The following is a 24,843-nucleotide window of genomic DNA, read 5'->3' as shown; positions in this document are numbered from 1 at the left end:
ATATTATTTTACTCTTCTCATCTCCTCTGTGTCCTTGGAGCTGCAGAGCTCCAAGCAGGGCCGTGTCCTTCACCCAAGGACTCCCCACCCCACACGGGCTGGAATAACATCACCTTCTCTAACATTTGCTGGGATGAACTCAAGCTGTGTTCCAGCACCAGCTCCGTTTCCACAGGAATTCCATTCCCCAGTTACTCCCGTTTTGTGTCTGCCCTTCTTCATTGTCAGCGTTTGCCACCACTGAGCTGATTCAGAGGCGCCTTCCCTCTGAATATCTGGAATATTGGAGAGATCCCCCTTGAAGTATCAAGACACACTGGGACTGCAGCGCTCAAAATTAAATGGCCTCTCTGGAGAAAACCATCAAAGGCTCTCCAAAGCTCTGGAAAAGGTGCAAATTGGAGGCAAAGCCCAAGGCAGGGGAGGGATGTACTTACTCTCTGTCTATGACCAGACACGTCACCGCCTCGGCCGCAATGACGTTGGCTGTTCTGACGTCCTCCCTGCAAGGAAAAACACATTTCTTGAGCCAGTTGCATTATTTCCACGACAATCTTTTGATTTCCAGACATCTGGGATCCCTCAAGCCCTTCAGAAAAATACATTTCTGGGAGGCACAGCTTTGCCCTTGTGTTTTCATTGCCCACGCAGGTAAAAGCTACAAATTACCATGTAATAAAACACCAATTTAATTGATTTTAATCCGGCTGATTCGCTGCTCCATCAGGGTTCAAGAGATGCATTTTCTGTGTTGGGGAGAGAAATGCACAGGATTCATTTCATCCCAGTTCACTCCCACCTTTCCAGGTGTGAAGGGTAAGTGGATCACAGGCAAAAAGAGACCTCTCCTTCTAAACACCCCTAATTTGTTTAGACTGTGCATTTCCACTGAGGCAGAAAATGAGATTTAAAGGTGCTGTTAGAAGTAAAAATGTCCTCATTTAAAGACTGGAGGTATTAAAGCAGTAAAAAAGGGTGATGCATGTGCACTCATCTCTCCCTTTAAAGTAATCATTAATTAACTTTAATTGCCTTTGAGATGTCTTTATGTCAATACCTTTAAAACAGAGCAAGCAGAAACACAAATGACAGGAACATTAATATTCAAATGCTGACTTTGAGTCTATTTGCACCGAAATTAAGTGTGTATTAGTGCTAATTTACCCCACTGATAAATGAAATTATGGTAATTGATAGCAAGGAGAAAGAAGGAGCTGAATAGCAGTAGATAATTATCTCTATTAACTTCTAAAACTTTGGTAAATATAGAGAGGGTAAGGAATTATGGTGTTTAATATCTCCTTAAGTTGCTGTAGCCAACTTTCACTGGAATATTGATCCATTAAAATGACTGCAACCTTTCTGGGTGTTCCCTAATTCCAGTTAAAACTTAACATATCTATCCCATTATCTCAGATGAACTTCTGTCACAAAAAAATAGTTCATCCCTTTATAGTTCTGGATTAAAGGCATGATGATGGTCACTATATTATATTTAGATGATTGTAGAAGTGGAAAATGCACTACAACTGGTGGCTTCATCAAACATTTTAAATAAATCTTGAAACTGGAGATTCCAACACACAAGGGACTGCTGTGGGGTTTGCTATTCTGCACTTGATACATCCTTTTAATCAGCATGGAATCGATCTTTGGTACCTCCAAAGTCCTCCTGTACCACCTTCTGTACCAACCTTGAACCTTCTGGTGAAACACAAGCCAAGCTCAGACCTCCCAACACCTCCCAGTGCTCCAACACATCCCAACGCTCCAATTCCTCCCAAGGCTCCAACTCCTCCCGGTGCTCCCAGCACCTCCCAAGGCTCCCAAATCCTCCCAACACCTCCCAATGCTCTCAACACCTCCCAGTGCTCCCAACACCTCCCAAGGCTCCCAAATCCTCCCAACACCTCCCCATGCTCCCAATACCTCCCCAAACCTCCCAGTGCTCCCAACACCTCCCAAGGCTCCAACACCTCCTGAGGCTCCAACTCCTCCCAACGCTCCAACTGCTCTCAACATTCCAACACCTCCCAAGGCTCCAACACCTCCCAAGGCTCCAACACCTCCCAAGGCTCCAACTGCTCCCAGTGCTCAAACACCTCCCAGTGCTCCAGCTGCTCCCAAGGCTCCAACACCTTCCAGTGCTCCCAACACCTCCCAAGGTTCCAACTCCCCCCAGTGCTCCAACACCTTCCAACGCTCCAACTGCTCCCAACATTCCAACACCTCCCTAAGGCTCCAACACCTCCCAGCACTCCCAGCACCTCCCAGTGTTCCCAATGCCTCCCAAAACTTCCCAGTGCTCCCAACACCTCCCAGTGCTCCAAACACCTCCCAATACCTCCCCATGCTCCCAACACCTCCCAGTGCTCCCAACACCTCCCAGCGCTCCCAACACCTCCCAACACCTCCCAGTGCTCCCAACACCTCCCAACACCTCCCAGCGCTCCCAACACCTCCCAACACCTCCCAGTGCTCCCAACACCTCATGCAGCCTCAGGCCCGGGGCCCCAACAGGCCCAGGGCCACCACCCCACAAACCAACCCCTGTTGCCCTCCAGCCACACAACCTGCCAACCCACGTTCGAAAAGGGAATTAATTGACGGGATTAAACGCAACGGGAGAGCACTGGAAGCGCAGAATTCCATGGCATTGGAGGCAAAAATAAACACTACCAGTGCAAGGCACTGAGTGAAAATGTAATTACTAGCAGGTGCATGGCATTAAATGAGACAACTAATTCCTACAAGTGCTCAGCATCAAGTGCAAGAATAACTAGTGCAAGTGCACAGCATTAAATGTAGGAGTAATTCCTACCACTAATCACTACCAGAGATGAAAAAGTAGCTACTACATGGCATGAAATGCAACAAGTAATTACTCAAACTGCACGGTGTTCAGTGCAGAAGTTACTGCTGCAAGTGCATGACATTAAATGCAACAAGTAATTACTACAAGTTCACGGCATTAAAGGCAAGAGTAATTAACTACCACTGAACAGCATTAAATGTAAAATAACTACTACAAGAGCATGGCATGAAATGCAACAATAATTACTAGTAGTACATACAAAAAGGAATTACTACAAGTGCACAGCATTAAATGCAGAAGTTACTACTAGCACTGCTGGCTGACTACCAGTGCACAGTATTAAATACAAAAGGAATTACTAGTGAGGACGTGGCATTACATGCAGAAGTGTAAGTGGACAGCATTAAAGGCAAAAGTATTAATTACTCCCAGTAAGTACTCCAAGTGCACAGCATCAAATGAAAAAGTAATTACTACCATTAGTTACTATCAGTGCACAGCATTAAAGGAGAGAGTAATTACTAGTGAGTGCATGGCATTAAATGCAACAAGTAATTACTACAAGTGTACAGAATGAAGTGCAAAAGTAACTACTATGAGTGCACAGCATTAAAGGCAAAAGTAACTACTACAGGTACATGGCATTAAGTGCAAAAGTAACTGTTGTTTACTACAAATAATTACTACAAGTGCACAGCACGAATTGCAGAACTTACTACTAGTAAGCATTACAGGCAAAATTAACTACTACATTAAACACAGAAGTTACTACTAATAAGTGCATGGCACTAAATGCAACAAGTAACTACTACCAGAAATCACTACCGGGACACAGAATTAAATGAGAAAGCAATTCCTAGCAAATCACAGCCCAAAATGCAACAGGTAATTGCTGCAAGTGCACGGCACTAAATACAACAAGGAGTTACTTTAGGAGCACAGCACCGAACGCACAAGCAGCTCCTAGAAGAGCACTGTGTTAAATCCAGCCATTAATTAGCCACTAACGATGCATTAATTACTAGCAGTGCCGCCACCACCCCCTGGCACCAGCGAGAGTCCCGACCCCGGCACTGACTCGGACACTCCCCGGCCGTCGTCGTCGTCGCTGCTCCCCGAGAAGCCACGCTCGTCGTCAGCGGAATCGCCGTCGCTCTCGGAACACTCCATGGCTCCTGCCTGCCTCCACCTTTTCCCTGGACACAGGCCTGCTTCCCCCCAGCCTGTTACTATATTTTGCCCTCTGGTATTTTGCAGCTCCTCCGGCCTCACGCTTGGGCACCTGGAGAAAGGTCACAGCTGCTGCCACCGCGGGGGTTTCTCGGGGAAATCCAAGAGGAGGGGATTTGGGAGCTGTCCTGAAGAGCTCCATGGCTGGACACAAGTGGGCTCGTGCCCAAAGTGCATCAGGAGACCTTGTTTCAGCTCCTTAAGCCCGTGTGGAATGAGGTGGCAGCGATCCCCACGTTCCTAAAGCTCTTCCCGTGACACCACTGGGAACAGGAGTCCATCACGGGGTGACCCTGGGGATGGGACTCCGTGGTCCTGGAGGGTCCCTTCCAGCTCAGCACATTCTGGGATTATTGAAGAGGTGAACTGCATGCATCTGTTGAGCCCTCAACAACTTCAGGTCATACATCAGCCTCTGTTCCCTGGTTTGGCTTCAGGTTGTCATAATTTGCCTTAAATTTAAAAATATTTGAGATGCTCCCCAATGTTTTGGGATGTTTTAACCTTCCTACATCCCCAAACTGATGGAGTCCTGCTCCAACACCAGCTCCCAGAGCTCCTACTGCACCTAATCCCTTAAGAATACTGATACGATTCTTCAAATAAAGGGAAACTGCATTTGGATGGTTTAATTTAACACTATCCCACCATATTTGCTTGAAACTTGCTGGTTCTGGGGATCCAGTCCCCCCAGTGCAGCCTCCTGACCTCCTCCAGCCTCTTGGGTTTGTCTCCCGACTGGCATTTTGTCAGGCAAAGTGGACTTTCAGAGACATTTTTAGGTCTCCAGGTAGGCCAATCCCTCTCTTTAAAGGCCAAAAGAAAACCAAATTTTATTACCACTCCTCACAATACCCAATAAAGAGAATTTTTATGTCCCACCTGAAAGCCACGGTGTAATCAGAAAATACCCAATTAACTCAAAAGGGAGATAGAGATGCTGAGGTCTGAGCTATTACAGATAAATTCCAGTTAATGACTGATTCTTCCCATCTTTTTTTCTCCTTTCACTTATTTCCGACATGTCCTAAATACTTTCAATCAACCTTATTAAAAATACTGTACCAAGGTCAAGTGTGCGGTGCTGGAAAGTGATAAAATGCATTAAGAAAATGGAATATCAGCCAATCAGGAACCTCTGGAGAGTCTTCCTGGGGTGTATTTATAAAACTCGCCAGGGAAGACCTGATTTCTTATTTCTTTTCTTTGAAAACCTTCATTAACACCCTTTTAAAGGAGCTAAACTTTCATTAAGTCCCACGAGATGTGAGATTTCTGCCGTGAACCTCTCCCAGGCTCTGCAGAGCAACCACCAAGGACCAGCCACTGCCCCGTCTCCTGGTGGCCTGTAAAAATCTGCTACTGGAATTAATAAATACAGCTTCCATAAATTTGAAGGTGAAGCTAAGGAAATGTGCCATTTGAAAAAAGCTCCACTTGAAAACAAAACCTCTGAAAATCCCCCCAGGCATTAAAATCTCCCCTTCCCTAAAGGGAATGAACTCCGACAGGAGAGGTTTTCCTCCGAGGTATCCCAGTTGGAAGACACATACCAAAAATCCTGGGTGATTTAGGCTCTGTTGGGCATTAAGAGAACAACATTTCAGCTTGTTCAGACAAAAAATGCTTTAGAAATCCAATTTTACAACCTTTTTTTTCAATATAAGCAAACTGTACAACCCTCCAAATAGGCTAGAAAACGTCCCAGCTCCCTCTAATCACTTGTTTTATGCCTTGTGAGCAGATTATTAGCACTTACTGACTGTTTCTAACATATATTTCTATTCCCAGTGGCTCCCAGCTGAAAGGCTTAAGCCCTGCCAGGGATTGCCCAACAAGATTTCCACAGGAAAAAAAAAAAAAATAAAAAAGAGTCCTTTCTGAAAATCTGCTTTAATACTGATGAATTTAAAGACTCAGAGACAGTGAACAGGCCTTTGAAGACTCTGTTGGTCAACAAAAAACCTGCTGACACCTCTAAAAGCAAATGAAAGTCCCAAGTTGGACCTCAGAATTCCCCCAGTGAGTCACCAAGTGCTGGGATGTTCCAGGATGTCCTGTGAAGTCTGACAATGATTTTCTGTTTCCCTCAGGAAAGAGAAACCCTCGAAGGGCTTCTCCTTTCCACCTCTGGAATGATGGAATATCAAGGGCAGTTCAGGCTTGGAGTAACCTGGGCTGGTGGGAGGTGTCCTTGCCCAGGCAGGGGGTGGGACTGGATGGGCTTTAAGGTCCCTTCCAACCCAAACCAGTGTGTGATTCTCTGATTAGAAGGAGAAAAAGGCTTGAATTTACCGTGTGATCCCTGGCCCTGCAGCCAGGAGACACTACACAGGACATGGTTGGTGTTAATTTGATCAGATTATAGAGGCTGCTGCTGAATTAACATTAATTCACATTATCATGCTGATATCAATAGATGCAACAGGGATAAATTGTGCCAAAACCCAGCATTAATTAAAGCAGAGGCACTGTCAGATGTCACAGAATATTGAAGCCAGTCCTGGCACGGGGGAGATGCAGAGGGCAAAAAGGATTGATGGCACAGAGAAATATTACAAATGGGTATAAAAGCAGCCCCTGGGAGCCACCTTCACATTCTATCTGTGATCAGACACTGCCAGTGACTCAGGAAGCACAGAGGGGTTGTGTCAGCTGAGAACTATTCCAAGAAGAGAAGGGACCACACCCTCAAGAGCTGAAAGGGGAGATATAAGGTCTGATCAGCACAAACTGGCACCAGAGTGGCATCTCTTCTGACAGGCAGCATGAGGATTTTATCCTTGCTGAGAGGCACAGTCGGTAACTCCTGGAGTTGTGGCAATAATAGCACAGGATCACAGAATATTCTGGGCTGGGAGGGACCAACAAGGGTCACTGAGTCCAACCCTGAAAGCAAAGAGCCCACATGGGGATCAAATCCATGAGCTGGGGGGTTTTATCTCCATGTTCCAGCCAGCTGAGCTCATCTCAGACAAAGGGTCCCACAGGAAAGAGTCATGGCACTCATACATTTATATAAATATATAATATACATATAATATAAATGTTAACTCTTCATTAGCTTTATTATACACTTCTGGTAGATTCTCAGCCCTCCTTAATCCATAATAACTTCAAACTCCTGGGGAAACAATCCAAATTTAACCCACAAGAGCTTTCCTTGAGTGGTAAGTTAGCAATTCACCATTATTTATGCAAACAGCTTCATCACAGTCAAATCAAACTGGGATCTGAGAGCTAAAGTAACACAATATTTGTATTACACTTGAATAATATCGACACTGTGCTTGGGCAACGGCCTTTAAAGCCACCTGCAAGGGGTGCACTGGTCACAGCTACCTCTCAGAAGAGGCTGAGGATACAAAAATACCAGTAAATGTATTTTTTGGGTGAGTCGAGCAATGCATGAGGAGCTTGAGTGAGGTGTGTTAGAATAAACAGGCAGCAATTAACCTCAGAACTGATTATGCTCCAGCACCACTAATATATTTACTTCAAAAACCCCCAAACCCAGTTACACGAGGTCTGGAGAGCACTATAACGCAGCCTTGGAAAACTGAGCCAAAAATCCACTTGCTGCAGCCCAAGGAGAAGCTAAAAACCTTGGAAAAGCCAAAGGAGATTTCCCACTCCACATCCACCGAGCAGGGAAAGTCCTCTCCAAGCAGCATTTCCAGCCTCTTCCCTCAGCAACCACAGAAGGAAATAAATCACAACTTAAAACAGGTACAACCCCAAAGCTGCTGATCCTCCAGGCTGTCCTACCTCTGCAGATTTTAAAATCCCTCCAGACCTGGATTTATGGAAAACCACGGAGGGGGTGAGGAGTATTTCACTGCCCTCCCCGTGGAGAGGCAGCTGTGCAGCCTTCATTTGCATGTGTTTTATATTCATGAGCTCCATGCTAATCACTGCAGATGTGGGGGTTATCTGTTTCTCCAACTCTCTTCCAGCAGGAAAGGATTGGCCATGTCTGGAAGTGGAGCTGCACTAGAGACACAAGTGGTGCTTTGTGGCTGGGGCTGATGCTCCACTTGTTCCAGCGAATTCCTGCTCAGATCCCATAAAAGCAGAGGACACCTAAACACTCACCAACACCCAGAAACAGTAAGGTTTGTGGTTTTTTACCTCTTACACCAACTCAAGGGTTGCTGCCTTTGCCTTCAGGAAACATCCTGAACCCCAGCTGGTTTGGGAGTTTTTTGTGTGTCTGTAAAAATCTGATTTTTCGTGTTAGAAGAGCAACTACACCATAAATGAAGTTATTCTGATTCTCTCTAATTGAGGGGAGAGAGATTGGCCTTTAAATGTTCCCTTTTACCATTCCTCTTGGTGCTAAAGGGTTGGTACAGCTGGAGTGGAAAAATTCCCTGCTTTTCCAAGATAAAGCCTTGAATTTAATACTGGGATCACTTCCTCTCTCTGTAAGGGTGATGCCACTTCCAACCCTGTGTTCAAGCCCAGAGACTGAGACCTGCTGTGGTTCCCTTGTCCAAAACCAGGGTTCCCCTACATGTGGTGCTTTCCTTCAAGTCTTTGCCACGAATTTGGAAGCAAAGGACAACTAAAGATTGTACAACACTCATGGCTTGAGGGACACGTCCCATTTCAGGAACCAGACTGACCTGAGCTTGAGGATGGAGGTAATAAGGCCCCCAAGTCCAAACCAACTTTCTTTTTGAAGCTTTGATTACCTTTTATCTGTAATAATTTCTATAACTTGCATCTTGGCCCGCAGTTGCATCAGGGTGAGGTGTAAGAGCCCCCTGCCTATTCTTGATTTAGCAAAAAGAAAATTAATAACCAAAGTTTTCCTTGACCAAACCAACCAAAATCTCGTGGTTACTCGGCCTGACCCCACTTCAGCCACAAGGGAGTTCAGTGAGGAAAACAAAAGCTGGTTCTGCTTGGATCAGAAGGATCTGTGCTCCTGTGATGAGGACAAGATCTGCTGTATTTATAGAATCACAGGATTATTTTTGTTGGAAAAGCCCTGTAAGGCCACCAAGTCCAACCACGAACCCAGCACTGAACGAACCCGTGCCCTCCAAGCACCACGTCCTTTGGAAAACATCACTTTTAATTATTACACCAAACATCTGGTTCCCAAAGTTTAAAGGTGAAATTAATTAGGAAAGATAAGATTATGAGTAAATTCATCGAAATGAACACTGAGAAACACGTCCTTGGAACAGGAATAACCCCTCGGGCTTCTATCTGACAACACTGACTGCCAGAAGTATAAGCTGATAAAACTGACTTTTATAAATTAAAAAAAAAAACACCTTTAAATTAAGTTTTATGATGTCTGAGAGAATTCCAACCAGCAGCTCTTCTCCTGTCCAAGGAGTCAAAATGACAGGGAAAGAAATGCCTTTGTTTCTGGCCCTGGTGGGGGTGACACTTGTGTGACTTCCAGGAAAGGATGGGGGGACAGTGGCAGTGTTTGGAGGGCAGTCAGGGTTGTCTGCCAGCAGATTCCCAGGAGGAAGGGATGGATCCTCATTCCTGGCCTCACCTCTTACCATGTAGGTGAATTGCTCATGCTTGGAACATCCCAAAAAAGGGATTTTATGGCAGCAAAAGTCACCGGCCTCGACAGCCCCTCTATTTTACCGTGGAACAGCCCATCTTCTGCTGGGTGAACATGTTCCACCCTGCCATCATGGGGTTTACTGCTCTGAGGACTCGTTTTATAAGATTTTATACGAGTTTTATATGAGGTTTATATGAGTTTTATGTGCCGAATGCCAGAAAAACACAGTGAAATTCCGAGTCAGCGCCGGGGAATGCACAGTAAAAACCCAAGCAATTATTATGCCCATAATTTCAAACCATGACGACCCTCCAAGAAACCTCCTCCTTCTTTTATGACTTCTATCAGCCAAGCAGATATTTAAGAACAAACTGGGATGAACCCCAACCTCGTGTTTGAGGATGAGGCTGTTTAATAACACAGGGAAGAGCAGCAGGACTTGCAGCACTAAGGAAGAGCAGCTGCAAATTTGTTCTTCCCTCACACACCCAACGTGAAAAGCTCTTCACCAGTTAAGGGGGGCAATGCCCTGTGGAAACCTGAGAAGGGGTTAAAAGGCTTTTTTTTTAAAAAAAAAAAAAGCCTGGTGGAAGAAGAAATAGGAGTCAAAGCTTAGTTAAAAAATATATGGAAAAAAATTCGTTATATATGGAATAAATTCTTCCCTGTGAGGGTGGGGAGGCCCTGGCCCAGGTTGCCCAGAGAAGCTGTGGCTGCCCCTGGATCCCTGGAAGTGTCCAAGGCCAGGTTGGACAGGACTTGGAGCAACCTGGGCTAGTGGGAGGTGTCCCTGCCCATGGCAGAGAGTGGCACTGGATGGGCTTTAAAGTCCCTTCCAACCCAACCCATTCTGGGATTCTTTGATTCCATAAAATGACTGATCTCAATGCTTGGCTGCCAACCACTGATTTAACACTGAACTGCACATTACCTCATATATTTAAAGAAAACCAGGTCTATCCAGAGCTGGAAAGGGAGGAGGTTTAGGTAGGATTAGAATTTGGGCATAAATCCCATGCAAACATTATCTAAAACAAAGCTCTGGGCTTTGCTGATGGTTTGTTGTCATGTCGAGGTGCCTAAAACCCACAGCGATAGAATGAGGTGAAAAATCCCTTTTTCTATGGCTCAAAAGCAACAGAAAGATTTCCTGGGCATCCTTCCCTGCAGCCATTACTGAGCTCAAATGCCAGCAAAGCTCAGGAGAATTTTAAATAAGATATTCCTGTAATTTATGGGTCTCCCTTTCACACACAGCTTTACAAAATGACTGTGACAAGGAGAGCTTTGTACCATTTCACTGGATTATGGCCCCTGTCATCTCCTATAACCACAAAATACCAACCCTGCACCAATGATCCAGAAGGGAAAATCGCTTTTTTATTTTTTTTTCTTTAATTTTCCTACAACTTCCATCTCACCTGCAGTGATCAGAGCAGGGCCAAGCTCAGAAGTCATCTCTGGACACGAGGCCTGAATTACAGAGCTGGATTTTGAATACAGCACTGCAAGTAGTGTGTGAAAATCACCAGAAATGAAGAATTACACCTTTGTAATTAATGCTGTTATATTCATATTCATCACATAGATCTTTCAGCCTGTGCAGAAAGCAGCACTAGGGGTCCTTGGGATGTTTCAAGGAAGGATTCCAGCAGTCAAGTGTCCAAAGGGAGGTTGGACAGGGCTTGGAGCAACCTGGAATAGTGGAATGTGCCCTTGCCCATGGCAGGGCTGGAGCTGGAAGGGCTTGAAGGTCCCTTCCAGCCCAAACCAGTCTGGGATCCCATGATTTTCTGCTATTATCAGTGTATAATTTATAAAGAAGATGATACCACATTATTTGCTGATAAAGAGCCCTTTCCAGATTCCCAACTAACAGCCAACAAACCCCACGTGAACCCGATTCCCTTTGGCTCTTTCCAGTCATCTTTGCTGGTGAACAAGCCAGGAGCCAAAGTCTAACATTCCCAAGAGCTGGGACCTCCAGGGAAGGTGGCAGATGCATTTGGGATGTTTGCCTGAACACCTGGGAGAAGCAACATCCTCACCTGGGCTTGGAAGTGCAAAACATCCCTCACTCAATCATCCTGCCCCAGCCAGGAGGGGCCATTCCACAAACACCATTTGAGCAAAAAGAAATTCAACCTTCTACTAATTTTAATCAGTTTTCTGAAAGCTTCAGGCAAAGGGGGGGATTGTGGCAGCACTGGGCTGGGAACACTTGCAAGTCATAGAATTCTGGAATGGTTTGGGTTGGAAAGGACCTTAAAGATCATCCAGTTCCACCCCCTGCCATGGGCAGGGACACCTTCCACTAGCCCAGGTTGCTCCAACCTGGCCTTGGACACTTCCAGGGATCCAGGGGCAGCCACAGCTTCTCTGGGCAACCTGGGCCTCCCCACCCTCACAGGGAGGAATTACTTCCCAACATCCCATCTATCCCTGCCCTCTGGCAGTGGGAAGCCATTTCCCCTTGTCCTGTCCCCCCATCCCTTGTCCCCAGTCCCTCTCCAGCTCTCTTGGAGCCCCTTCAGGCCCTGGAAGGGGCTCTCAGGTCTCTCCAGAGCCTTCTCCTCTCCAGCAGGTACCTGTAGGCTGCCCCCTGTCCCGGGCTCTGCTCTGCCTTTTCCCTGGGCAGGGAAACTCCCCTTTGTGCCCTCCCTTGGGAACCATCTGCTTGGGAAGGGGAAGCCAATAAAACCCACCAGCGGCGAGAACTGAGGAGATGCTCTCCAGATATTCCCAAATCCAGATGAAATCCTACTGCTGCTGACTTTTAAGGGTGAAAGAGATACCTGAGTGTCTCCCCCCTTAACCTTTGCTGCCAAGTCACGCCTGGAGCCTCACCTGGTTTAAAACAGAGTCACTGCACCACCCCCTCATGGCTGGATCTGTGGACATCAGGCCAAGCAAAGAATCAGGGGATTGCTGAGGTTGGAAAAGGCTTTGGAGATCACTGAGTCCAACCCAGCAGTTCCAAATCCCCCTTTAACCACGTCCCAGTTGCCACATGCACACACCTTTTAAAACCCTGTGGGGAGTCCCCTGTTTCCCACCCCCGAGGTGGCAACAACACTTAGAAACCACTCCCTGCTGATGGGAAAACCACTTCCAGTGGGCCCACTCCATCAGGAGCATTCCCAGTGCCTCTGGATAATAATATGGATAGGATTTAGTCCAGTGTTGCCAGCAGACCAGCAGGGCAGAGAAGAACAAACACAGGAATTAAAACTGATGGTTTTGTGGGTAAACTGCAGCTTAAGTTTAGTCTGGATGAAGTGACAGAGTAAAGCAGAACCTGAGTGACACAACACTGACACTGGGATGTTCAAACCCACTTGCCAAATCTATTAATGATTCCAACCAATTACTGTCACGAACTGGTGTCTCACTAGCCCGTAATTAATGACATTCCCCAAGTGGAACAACCCAGAGGTATGAAATGACCATTTCTTTCATTAAAGTGAAATAAAACCCTACCACACACAGTCCATTGCTATTTTAATCAGCCAGTGGGTGACTTTCAGATATATTAAATGTTAATTATCACATTCAAGGACAATTCAATTAAATCTTGAGCAAATCTGAACAGTTCTAGAGACTCGAGCCTGGCAGACCTGCTCTGCACAAGACACACATCTACCAGCCTTGATGAGATAATTCAAGGCCAGACAAAGCCAAAAGACCAAGAAGAGGAGAAGAGGAAACCCTTTATTGGCATTATTGTCCTCAAAATAAATGGTGCTTCAGCTGAACTGAGCAGGTGTCACATTTTAGTAGGTTCTGACCAGGAGAAACTCTTGCCCATGCACTAAGATCACCACATTATATATATAATACATAAAAATATAACTCATATTTCTATATCTATACATGCATGTTATTGCTGCTTTTTAAAGTCTTTTCAGTTTTTTAAAAAAATCAGTAATAGGCTCTCGGGTAAGTACTTTGAAAAGGAACTAAGAGTCACAAACCACCCAATTCTGCACAGATTATTTGCAGGAATGTGATTTGCAGAGCAGCAGCAGCAAAATTTGGCAGCCAGAGCCATGTGAAATGGTCTTTGACCCATTTCCTTCACGAAGGACTCGGCAGCTGAACTTTAATTTCATTTAATAAGTCACTGGAGACAAACACAAACAGGGAACAGGAAAAAAAAAACCACCCTCAAATAATTCATTCACTTTGGGATATATTGAGATTCTAACCTTGTTAAAGAACCTAAAGAGTTGGAAGGAAACTAAGTCCTATTATTAGTAAACCAGTGAATTTCCCAAACATATTCATGAGCAGAATTCCATCCCCTTTAAACAGCAGGAATAAAAGGTGAGATCAAAGTCTAGCAAAGCTCTTCTGGGTAACGTGGACAGAGTGAAACACAGAAAGAATTTGGGGGGGGTCTGTTTAATTTTCCCTTGTTTAAATTAAGGAAATCCAGTTGAATATTCTATTTAACTAAAATCCCAGGAGTTTATTACGTGTCTGATCCTTTAGAGCTTCTTCAAAGCAAAGAGAGAGACCAAGTGTTTGCAAAGACAGGACCTGCTGAGGCAGAGAACACACCAGGCTCTGCCCTGCCCCATCCCTGCAGGTGTCCAAGGCCAGGTTGGAGCACCCTGGGATAGTGGAAGCTGTCCCTGCCCATGGAATCACACGGTCTTTAAGGTCCCTTCAAGCCAAACCTTTCTGTGATTCCATGAAATAAAGTCCCTTTTCCCGTGGTTGGCTCCTCCCTCCAAGCCCTGGGTACTGACAACAGCCTGAGCCTGGATGGAAAAGGAGCCCCCCAGGGTGATCCAACGCTTCTCCCGAGCTCCAGCAGGAACACAGGGACACGCTGGCAGTGCCTCATTACTAAATCAAAGCTCCTGCCAATTAAAATCCTTCCCTTCCACTCTCACCATCCCTAATCTGGGATCTCCATATGGGAAAAGTATCTTCCACAGCCATATAAGGAAAAATAAGCCCCTAGGGTTAACTGCAATACTTTATTCCAGGCCTTTCATCACCAGTTCTAAGCTGATAAAACATTTCCTAAATGAGCTTGGAATTCCTCCGAGATGTCCTGCTCAGCCTCATCCATCAAACATCCCACATTTCTCAAGGACACGCGCTGGGGGGGGGAGTTTGAAACCTAAATCATCCCTCAATTGTTCCTGGAGCATCAGGGCAATAAACCAGCAGCACAAGAGGCTCAGATTTTCCCAGGGCTCAGAGAGAATTCCAGCTCTCCCAGGTAGAGGGATCTCTCCCAAAATGCCAGATGATTGAAGTCTTTCTCCAAGAAAGGACACACCGTGCAAAATTAAAACAAAATACACTGTGATGCCTATGGATTAACTCCTCTGCTCTTGAGGACACTCCCCCAAATCCATGCAGATCAGATATATCCCCATTTTCACCACAATAAAAGAGCGGGCTCAAGAGCTTTCGGGAGCAAACAGTGCCAGTAATCCCTGTGAAATGCCAGACTCCTCGCTCTAAATGACTTCTCTTGGTGTTTTTTCCCCCCAGGAATTTTTTCAAAGTTGTCATTTAGGAGGTTTAGCTTGGACACGCTGGAAAACCTCAGGAAAACTTGGAGCAGTGTGACAGGTCGAGCGGTGACGCGCCGTCCTTGGAGCTCTCCAGGGTTTAGCTGGACAAGGCAGTGATGACTTTGCTCCAGCAGCAAATCCCTGCTTGGAGCAGAAGGTCAGAGCAGGGACCTTCAGAGCTCCCTTTCAGCTCATTTTTGTCCCTTTTGTAAAGTTTCAGCTGTTACCAGAGGAAATTTCCAAGTGCTCAAGGTCAAGACATTAAAACCCCAGGGAAGCAGAGGCGGTGGGTGACACGGATCACACCCCACCTCTTTGAGGGAAGGAAGATTTATTCTCCAGCTTCTACATAAAAGCTTGTATGTCATCCTGCAAAACCTTTCCAGGCTATTTATGGACTGACACGTGTACTCCTCTCCTTTGAACTTCCAAATATTTCCATGGAGTTTTACCTTGCTTAATTCCTGTCCTTTCAGCACGGAGAGGAGAAGACACTCCTGACCACGTGCATAGAGGAGCTGGAGCTGTTGGCTGAAAGAGCTGTATCCCTCCAGTCCATAAAGGGGACTCCTTGTCCAGGAACTTCATACCCTTTCCCTCTTCCTGACTTCATTTCCCTTTGTTTTTACCCTTGGATTAAATGTAACCTCATCACTCGACTGCAGAAGACCAAGAATGATTTTGAAGGCTCCAATCCAGGAGCAGAAGCTCATTTATGAGGAAGAAATCCTTCCCTGGGAGGGTGGGGAGGCCCTGGCAAAGGTTGCCCAGAGAAGCTGTGGCTGCCCCTGGATCCCTGGAAGTGTCCAAGGCCAGGTTGGAGCAACCTGGGATGGTGGGAGGTGTCCCTGCCCATGGCAGGGGTGAGATGAGATGGGCTTTAAGGTCCTTCCAACCCAAACCATCCTGGGACTCGATGATATTCCACACCACCAGCTCTCCCCCAGCACGTTGCAGAAGTCACTCAGTCACAGGCATTGCAGAAGTCAAATAAAAAAATCAAAAATAATATTAACTAAATATCCTCCCAGTTACGCCTCTTGCAGGTTTTTAGCCAGATTATCCTCAGGCTCTTGCCCACGTTACTGACTCTTCACTCAAAGTCACCTCAACCCTGAAGGTACCCAAGAGAAGAGATGCCCTAATTTGGAAGAAATTAAAAAAAAAAAAACTTCTTTGTGACACAAGCACAGTCAATATTTAAAAAAACCCCACTTCAACACACTGAAAATTTCAAGTGGATTTGGGCCCAAGACTGCAAAGTCAACCCAACAAACTCATCCTTCTTACATAGTGTTTCACCCCTCTTGAAGAACTTATTTCCTTTTCACCAGTTTTTGGTCTCTGAGGGGAAAAAAGAAACTGCACAAAACTCACATTATTGTACACTTCAACACAACTTTTTTGGGGGGGAAGTTCCCAAACACGTCTAAAATTACAGTGTGGAATGGGAAAATAAAAGAGTACGTAGGGCAAACGATGATTAACCTGCTGTAACAACCATTATCATCTCTATGAGATCATGGTTTATAGAAAGCTACTCTAAAACGTTCCAGCTTCTCCTCAATTCCATAACTGAAAACATTTTTTCATTTAATTATAGCACAAGTGAAGAAATAATGGGATTTAGCAAGTGCCTTAAAGACGGGTCCTTTATGGCTTCAGATTTCAGGAATCAAGAACTTGATTTCACAAAGCCCAGGGGCTGGGAGAGGGGAAAAAAAAAAGAAATTGAATTCAATAGCAATATAAAAAATTATATTAATTTAAATCTCTGCCAGCCCCTTCAGCAGTCACAGTGAAATTGCTTCGTTAGGGAAGTCCTGCCATATAAACCTAAACCCTGTTTCAGCCTCAGCAAACCCAAGATTAAATTGAGCTGAAGGTTGCCTGCAGTCTTAAGAGTTATAAATGAGCTCTTTGCCTTTTTCATTGAATATAAACCCAACTAAAGCTCTGGAAGTGTCTGTTCAGTCCAACACACGCAGCTCAACGTTGGATTTGGGATGATGGCATCACTCCTGAGGGCATCACTGACACCTTCCACTTGGCCACCTGTGCCTCAAACAGCAGAAAACTCACTGAGAAATGTATTTATTCCACGAAATAAATTAGGAAATGTATCTCCTGTCAGCAAATCAACATTTTCTGGGGGGTCTAGGGGTGAAGTGTTTCCAGTTCAAGGCTGCAACAATTTATTATGTTGGCAGCAGAGCCTCCCCCCGTGGAGGGTTTTGCTTTCTGGAAGTGGAGTTGGATCCTGATGGGTCCCTTCCAACTCAGCCTATTCCATGATTCTGGGGTTCCTTGATTCTGTCTTGGAGACTTTTATGTAGGGAAGCTGACAGATCCAACTGGTTTGGAGGTGGGGTTGCAGAGAAAAGCTGGGTCAGAGCCACAGAGGACACTCGGGATGGCACTGGGAGCACACTGGCAGCCAGATATCTCCAGGAGGCATCAGAGAAACATCTGAGATTCCTGTCTGGAGAGAGACAAGTCCAGGAGCGACCTGTGAGACCTCAGGACAGAGACAATGAGCTGAAGTCCAGTGAGGACAGGAAAAAAGACACTAAGGAGGAAATAACCCCCCGTGTGGAGGCTGAAGGACAAACAGGCTTCTCCATCGGGAATTGTAAGAAGCAAGTTGGAGATGCCAAGAGAAGGTCCCAGCTGGCAGCTCGGAATTCCAGTGACAAAAGTGGATTGCTGGTCCTTGTGGTTCTTATGAATGCTTAAGAGTGGCTTTGGTAGAGACCAGCAGATGAGGTGGTTGACCAAAAGGTGAAGAAAGGAAAGGGAAAAGATAAAAAAATTCCAATCCACGCACTTGGACGTGGCCCTAAGCGACCTCCTGGACTGCTTTTGAGCATGGAGCTGTCCCAGGTGCCCTCTGTGAGTGCCCTCCAGCTTAAATCATGAGGGGATGATGCTGTAAAAACACAAGACAAGAAATCCCAAATTTCCATACAAGAAATAGCACTGGTGGTAAGAAGAGAGGAAAATCCCTGACGTTCCCCAGTGACGGGATGATGCCGGGGATCTGTGGTGGGACATGGCCAGGATGGGCAATAGCAGCTCCATCTCCTGCAATTCCAGGACTGTGAGTGTGGGGAAGAGGGACATGAGCTCTGGGACAATCCCGTGTTCGTGTGACCTCAAATCTCTGCGACTGAGGAGGTCAAAATGTGCTCATCTGGGGAGGGAAAAGATCCAAAAGAGAGTGAGGAATGAAGGGAAAGAGTAAAGTCCAGATTATAGAGAAGATGCACATTAATGGGGGCCATGAAGATGACTCCAAGAACAGGCCACATGAGAATTCTTTGCATCTCAAAGGAGGACAGTCATGGTGGGACATGAGACAGCTCATCAGGAGAACCGTATCTTGTCCATTTTCTCTCCAAAAAGGGAAAAGCAGGGACTCACTGGGCAGAGAAAGGAGACACCAGTGGTGGTCAGGGGATGCAAAGGCAGCTGGGGGACTGTTGTTTAACTGGAGAGATGGCAGAAGGGGGAAGACAATTATCCTAATTCAGGAAATGAGCTTGCTGAAGGATTCCTGCCGACAGAGTTTGGCAGCACAAGAAAAATGGATCTGGGGACAAGGACCTTGTGGTCGGAGAAGGACAAAACCAGGTTTGGAGCCTTAAACCTGCAGAGAATGAACTGGGCACAGGAAGATGGGAAGGGAAGGAGAGGTCCTGGCAGAGCAGGGGCTGGGTGGGCTCTCAGCTGGCCAAATGCCCATCAGTGGTGCCAATGGGATGGCGAGGCTTCAATAAGCAGCTGTGGGAAAGGCAGCATGATCCAGCCTATCCCACAAATCCCTAGAAACCAGAGGTTATCCCAGCACTGAGGGTGGGCTCCTCTATCACCTATGTTCATCAGCAGCTGCCTGAGGCTCCCAAATCCATCAAAGGTGGATCCATCAACGTCTCTGGAGTGTCCCAAGGATCAGCCTTCATTCCAGCCCTGGGGAGAGGGGGGGTTGCTGTATCCCAGCAAAGAGGGAGGAGCTCCCAGCACAGCAACCATTCCAGCCACGGGGTCAGGCCAGTTCACACACTGGCCCACACAACTGGCACAGTTGTTTTCCCAGTTAAATTTAACCTAGAAATGGAAAGCTGGAGTCTCAAATGGAGACCCAATCCTCTGTGTTCAGCAAGTAGAGCCCCCAGGGGAGTATCCCTAGGGATGTTCCCGTAAACAACACACTCTCCCAAAACACGAGTGTTCAGACATCTGTTCAGGGAGCCCAACACAAAGGTAACATGAGCTTTGCACACAAAGTCCTGGTACTGCCCCTCACAAAAGCCAGGCTCAGGTTGCGCCCCAGCCTAAAATAACACCCAGCTTTGCTCAGTGACAACACCAGCTCTTTATTTTTAAATGTTACACTGCTCAGGGTGGTATTTCCAGCCAGATCCAGCTTGGCTCCAGCTCCCCCTTTGGAGCCCCAGCACCACCCCACAGGGACAGGGAAGGGCTGGGCAAGCACGTGTTTGCTGTAACACACTGAGCTCTTCAAAGCTTAACTGTGTCTCTTATCAACAGCCAGGGCAACTCTCTTTGTGTTCAGGGGCTGGAACTGAAGATGGAGCTGTTGGAGAGGGCATAAACAGCCCCTCTGCCACGTCTGGGAATGGGCAAAAGATCTGTTTTAAGGCTTCAAATTGATGCTCATAACCATTAAACTCAAAGCAGAGGACTGTCAAGAAATAGAAATATATCCAGTTTAGGAATGGTGCTGAGCCTACAGAATTCTGTGGGTTTATGGAGGGAAGATGAGGAGGAGAACAGCAAACAGAAGGAAATCAGGCTCATTCCCACACTGTTACCAGGCTGATGTTGCTCCCTGAGCGAGGCTTTGCAGGTGACAACACCAGCCTGTGTTTTGTGGGGATACACCCTGAGCCGGGATGGGATCAGTCCAGTCGGGATCATCAACACAGCCTGGGAGAGGTGGGGGGGTTCACCTGGAGAAGAGAAGGATCCAGGGAGACCTGAGAGCCCCTTCCAGGGCCTAAAGGGGCTCCAGGAAAGCTGGAGAGGGACTGGGGACAAGGGATGAGGAGACAAGACAAGGGAGAATGGCTTCCCACTGCCAGAGGGCAGGGATAGATGGGATATTGGGAAGGAATTGTTCCCTGTGAGGGTGGGGAGGCCCTGGCACAGGTTGCCCAGAGAAGCTGTGGCTGCCCCTGGATCCCTGGAAGTGTCCAAGGCCAGGTTGGACGGGGCTTGGAGCAACCTGGGCTGGTGGAAGGTGTCCCTGCCCATGGCAGGGGTGGCACTGGATGAGCTTTAGGACTCTGGGCTGGGAGAGTCCAATTCCTGGCAGAAGTGCCCCTTGACCACAGCTCAGGGACGAGCTTGAGCTTGGCCAGAGCACCTCAGGTTCTTTGCTCCTGCCTGGGAATGTAACTGTGAAGCCTCCTGGGTACAAATCAGAACCACTGAAGTTGTAAAAGCCCCCTAAAATCAGAGTCACTGCACTCCCCCAGCACTGCCCAGCCCACCACTGCCCCATGTCCCCAGGTGCCACCCACAAAACAACCCCAGCAAAACAACCCCAACATGGGGGTTGGGATCCTGCCAGGAGGGAGAGCTCACAAAGGGAATCAGGGCACTGAAGGACGGCATGTCACAGAAAAATCATCCTAAAAATAGCAAGTCTATAATGGGCAGGACCCTTCTCCCCTGCTGAATAACCTGGATGACATAAATTAACCTCAAAAGTGCTGCTGGGAATACTGAATATGGAAACATCATTAAGGAAGCCACAGGTTATTGGGAAGGTGTCCTCAATGCAAACTTGCACCAATGTCTTCTCCAAAGGACAGGGCCCTAATTTATGATATTATGGCTAAATTAGGATTGTGTTTAAATCACTGGCTAATTGAAGTGGCCCACCCTTTGTGTTCCAATTACAGCACGAAAACTGAAAGCCAGGAAGGGATATTATTCTGTATTTTTAGAGGTGGAACTATTTTAATGGGCATCTAACATGGAGTGTTTCACTACTTATAAATCATGAGGCTTAACATTACTTATTTCACATTATGATGGTGCCTTATAATGACTGGGCACTGCATCCCAAACCCGGGATTCTGGGCTAAAAAACCCTCAGTTTTCCCATGCACACAAGACCAAATCCATCCTGGATATAAACAGGAGATTTGAAGAGGAGCCACCTCACATGATGCCCGAGTTAAGTCTGGCTTTAAATTTAAGCAGACATCCCTCTTTTCCCCCTCTGGTAGTTGGAAACCTGCTCCAAGGGTTTGTTAACATGGATTATCTTGTCTGCATCCCCCGCACTAATTCCTGCTCCTGCATCCCCGACAGGCACCTTTGCTTTTAAAGGAAGTCAAGAGAATTAGAATTCAGTGCTGCATTTCTCAGTTCCACTTAATGCTTACAAACCTGAACAGAGCTAGAGGGAGGATTCTGATGGAAGCATTTTTTCCAAGAAAATGTGTGATTTCCTCACTGGAGGTCTTCTACAGGGATTTTTCTCTCCTCTCCTTATAAACCTATTTATCCCAGAGCATGGATTTTTTTTTTCCCCCTCCAACTGGAAACACTTGTCATAAATCAGCATTTTGACACAAGTGTCCTAATTTTGAAATTTAAGGATAAAATGTTTTGACTTAATCATGAGCTGCAGGACAGAAACAAGGTGGGAATAAGTTGGTTGTTAGTTTTTTCTTTCACAGAAAAAAAAACACAACAACAACATAAAAAGGAGCAAAAGGGAAGAGTTTCGAGCATTTCTCTCAAGCTCTGAGGCAAAAAGACACTGGAAAAATTCTCTGAGCAGCAGAGATTAAACAAATGTATCGGTAACTATAAACCTTCTGTTCTTGTGCTTTCCTCCAAACCCCTGGAATTCTGTGCTCCTCCATCTGGCATGCTCTTGTTGCCCAATATTTTATTTATATATATATATAGATATATATAGATACAGATATATATTTTAAACTCAGCAGGAGGAATCTTGTGCCTGCTCTCTAGGACTGCATCCTCAAAGGAGAGGAAATCCACGATTTCAGTTCCCAGGGATGACTCAGGTGGAGAAAAGCCAGAACTATTCATAAGCTGTGATCTTCTAAACCAACGATTATTATCTTTAAGACTCCAAACAATGTGATTATTTACTAAATACATCTGAGTCATCAAATTGGCTCTGAGTGTAACTTCCCCAGAGTAACTGGAGCAATGTTATTTATCTTCTTTTTGTTAGCAGAAGAGCAGGAAAACTTTGATTTTAGAATCCTGGAATGGTTTGGGCTGGAAGGGACCTTGTTTCCTAATGGCTGTTTTCCCTCTAAGAAGTTTTGTGTTTCTTAAAAAAAAAAAAATTAAAGGCAGATATTGAAAGGCTGAGAGAGTTGGGATTGTTCAGCCTGGAGAGAAGCTTTGGGGTGAGCGAACTGTGGCCTTCCAGGCTCTGAAGGGGCCAACAGGAAAGATGGAGAGAGACTATTTCCAAGGGCCTGGAGTGCCAGGACAAGGGGGAATGGTTTCCCACTGCCAGAGGGCAGGGAGAGATGGGATATTGGGAAGGAATTGTTCCCTGGGAGGGTGGGGAGGCCCTGGCACAGATTGCCCAGAGAAGCTGTGGCTGCCCCTGGATCCCTGGAAGTGTCCAAGGCCAGGTTGGACGGGGCTTGGAGCAACCTGGGCTAGTGGGAGGTGTCCCTGCCCATGGCAGGGGTGGCACTGGGTGACCTTTAGGGCCCTTCCAACCCAAACCATTCTATAATTCTATCATTGATTCTGATACTTGTTTTCTTTGTCTCTTGGACAACAGGTCAAAAAAAAAAGGTGCATTTTTGAGCACAATGCCTGCCTCTACTCCTCCTCTGGTGAGGGATGTATTTTCACGCTGATGGATTTTATGTAACCAGGCCTGTGAGATGCAAAGGGGCTGCTCAACATGAGGCAGGAGCTGATAAGGCACAACAGATCCAAGGCTGGTGTTCCCTGCTCTTGCCTAAGCACACAGCCATTTGTTTTCCCTTCTCAACGCCGTGTTTGCTGTCGGGGGTTTTGTTCAGCATTAGTATGAAATCAAGCTGCATCTCATCAACAAGTTAATTGCCCTGAAAGTCAGGAAATCTGCAAGCAAGATAGTGAACAATGGGTGCTGAGAGCCCCTGATCCATCATCTCAGCCCTGGGAGAGGTTTGGAAGTGATCATCTAAATCCAGAGGAGCCTTGGGGGGCAGGAATTTGGCAATTGCTCTGTTTTGGTCCTAAAGAAACCCCGGGCCTACCCGAGACAGGGAGAATTCTAGAGGAGAAGTTCCTGTGGGACTTGCCCTGTGGAGCAAACCTGGAAAGCTGCACAGCTCCTTGGGAAGGTCCACCAGCACCTGCTGGACTAAGATAGGACCAGCTTTCTGCACAAAGATTGATAAAAGCCCTCAAATTATGGACTGGGCTGTTTGTCAGAACACAGAATTATGCTGCAGTTGCTGAGCTCGAGTTCCAAACCTTTATATCAATGTAATACTAGATATATAATATTTATATAGAAATATAATACTTTCAGGATATATGAAGTATTTTTTTTGTATAAAAAACATGGTTCTCTGTAAAGTAAAAGTAGGACTGAGTCCAGAGAGTCCCAGCTGGGTTTAAGGGACCTGCAAGATCACCTACCTCCAATCCCCTGTCACAGGCAGGGACACCTTCCAGAGTGTCAGAGAACTTACAAAGCCATGTAAGATGCTGGAAAAGTGTAAAGACAGTAAAGAAAACTTATTATTTGGCTTCACATGGCTCGTTGCCACGTCTGCAGTCTCAGACAACAGACTCCCGAGCTCTCTGCAAATCAAGATGTCAACTGCACATCTGAGAACTGCCTAAAGGAGCAGATGGCCCATCCAAAAACCCCCTAAACAAGCCCCATTAAAATCCACAACCTTCTGTGGCAATTAGTTGCACAGTTTCGAGCGTGCAGGATGAGATAAACTCCCATTTCCAAACTGCTGGTGGATGTTGGAAAAGCGACCGACAGCCCAGCAAGGCCATGAATTATTAAAGCTGCAGCTCTGGCTCGGGATGTTCTTCAGCAATCAATTCTGGGGGCTGTAAAAGAGAGGGTGCCAGCGCAGATGGACCTTTGGTGCAACCCATTTCGGGTTCTTTATCTGAGACAAGAAAAGTCAATGGTAGTAATTCATTCCTGTTGGGAAAGCATAAGGCAACTTCCACCGGGGTGATGCCAGGGCAGCCCTCCCAGGGAGGGTGTGTGAGGGACACGACATCATCCTCTGCTCCCCTGGGGCCTTCCCACCTCTTTGCTTGATATGTGGGGGGGCTGAAGTCGACACAGCCCAAAAAGGCATAAAATGAAGGCACAGAATCATGGAAATCATCACGAAATCCCAGAATGGTTTGGGTGGGAAGGGACCCTAAAGCCCATCCCGCTCCACCCCCTGCTGTGGGAAGGGACACCTTCCACTAGCCCAGGTTGCTCCAAGCCCTGCCCAACCTGGCCTTGGACTTTCAGCCTTCCAGACTGTGTCAGGATCATGGTTTTGTGGTGACTCCATCACCTCCCTGGGCAGTCCATTCCAATGCTCTGCAACCTGTTCTGTACAGAAATTCCAACCTGAACCTCCTCTGGCACAGCTTGAGGTCATTCCCTCTCATCCTGTTGCTTGGCACGTGGGAGAAAGGGAAGCAGCTACATCAGTGACCAACATGTGCTT

General features: G+C 46.4%; 1 protein-coding gene across 1 annotated transcript in view; it reads right to left on the bottom strand.

Moving 5' to 3' along the window:
* The window catches only part of LOC120323607 (cGMP-dependent protein kinase 1-like), a gene marked incomplete at its 5' end in the record, with an annotated part of 182,001 nt that overhangs the window by 33,573 nt on the left and 123,585 nt on the right, over nucleotides 1-24,843 (bottom strand). The window contains one exon of the mRNA XM_039383081.1: nucleotides 438-503. Within this exon, the coding sequence (XP_039239015.1) occupies nucleotides 438-503 (66 nt within the window). The remainder of the gene's footprint in view (nucleotides 1-437; nucleotides 504-24,843) is intronic.

This window comes from Pipra filicauda, unplaced genomic scaffold, assembly GCF_003945595.2.
Source record: "Pipra filicauda isolate LSUMZ 115617 unplaced genomic scaffold, ASM394559v2 scaffold29_size4552773_pilon, whole genome shotgun sequence".
In the NCBI taxonomy this organism is placed as follows: Eukaryota; Metazoa; Chordata; class Aves; order Passeriformes; family Pipridae; genus Pipra; species Pipra filicauda.
This window is presented reverse-complemented; position numbering and strand designations above follow the sequence as displayed.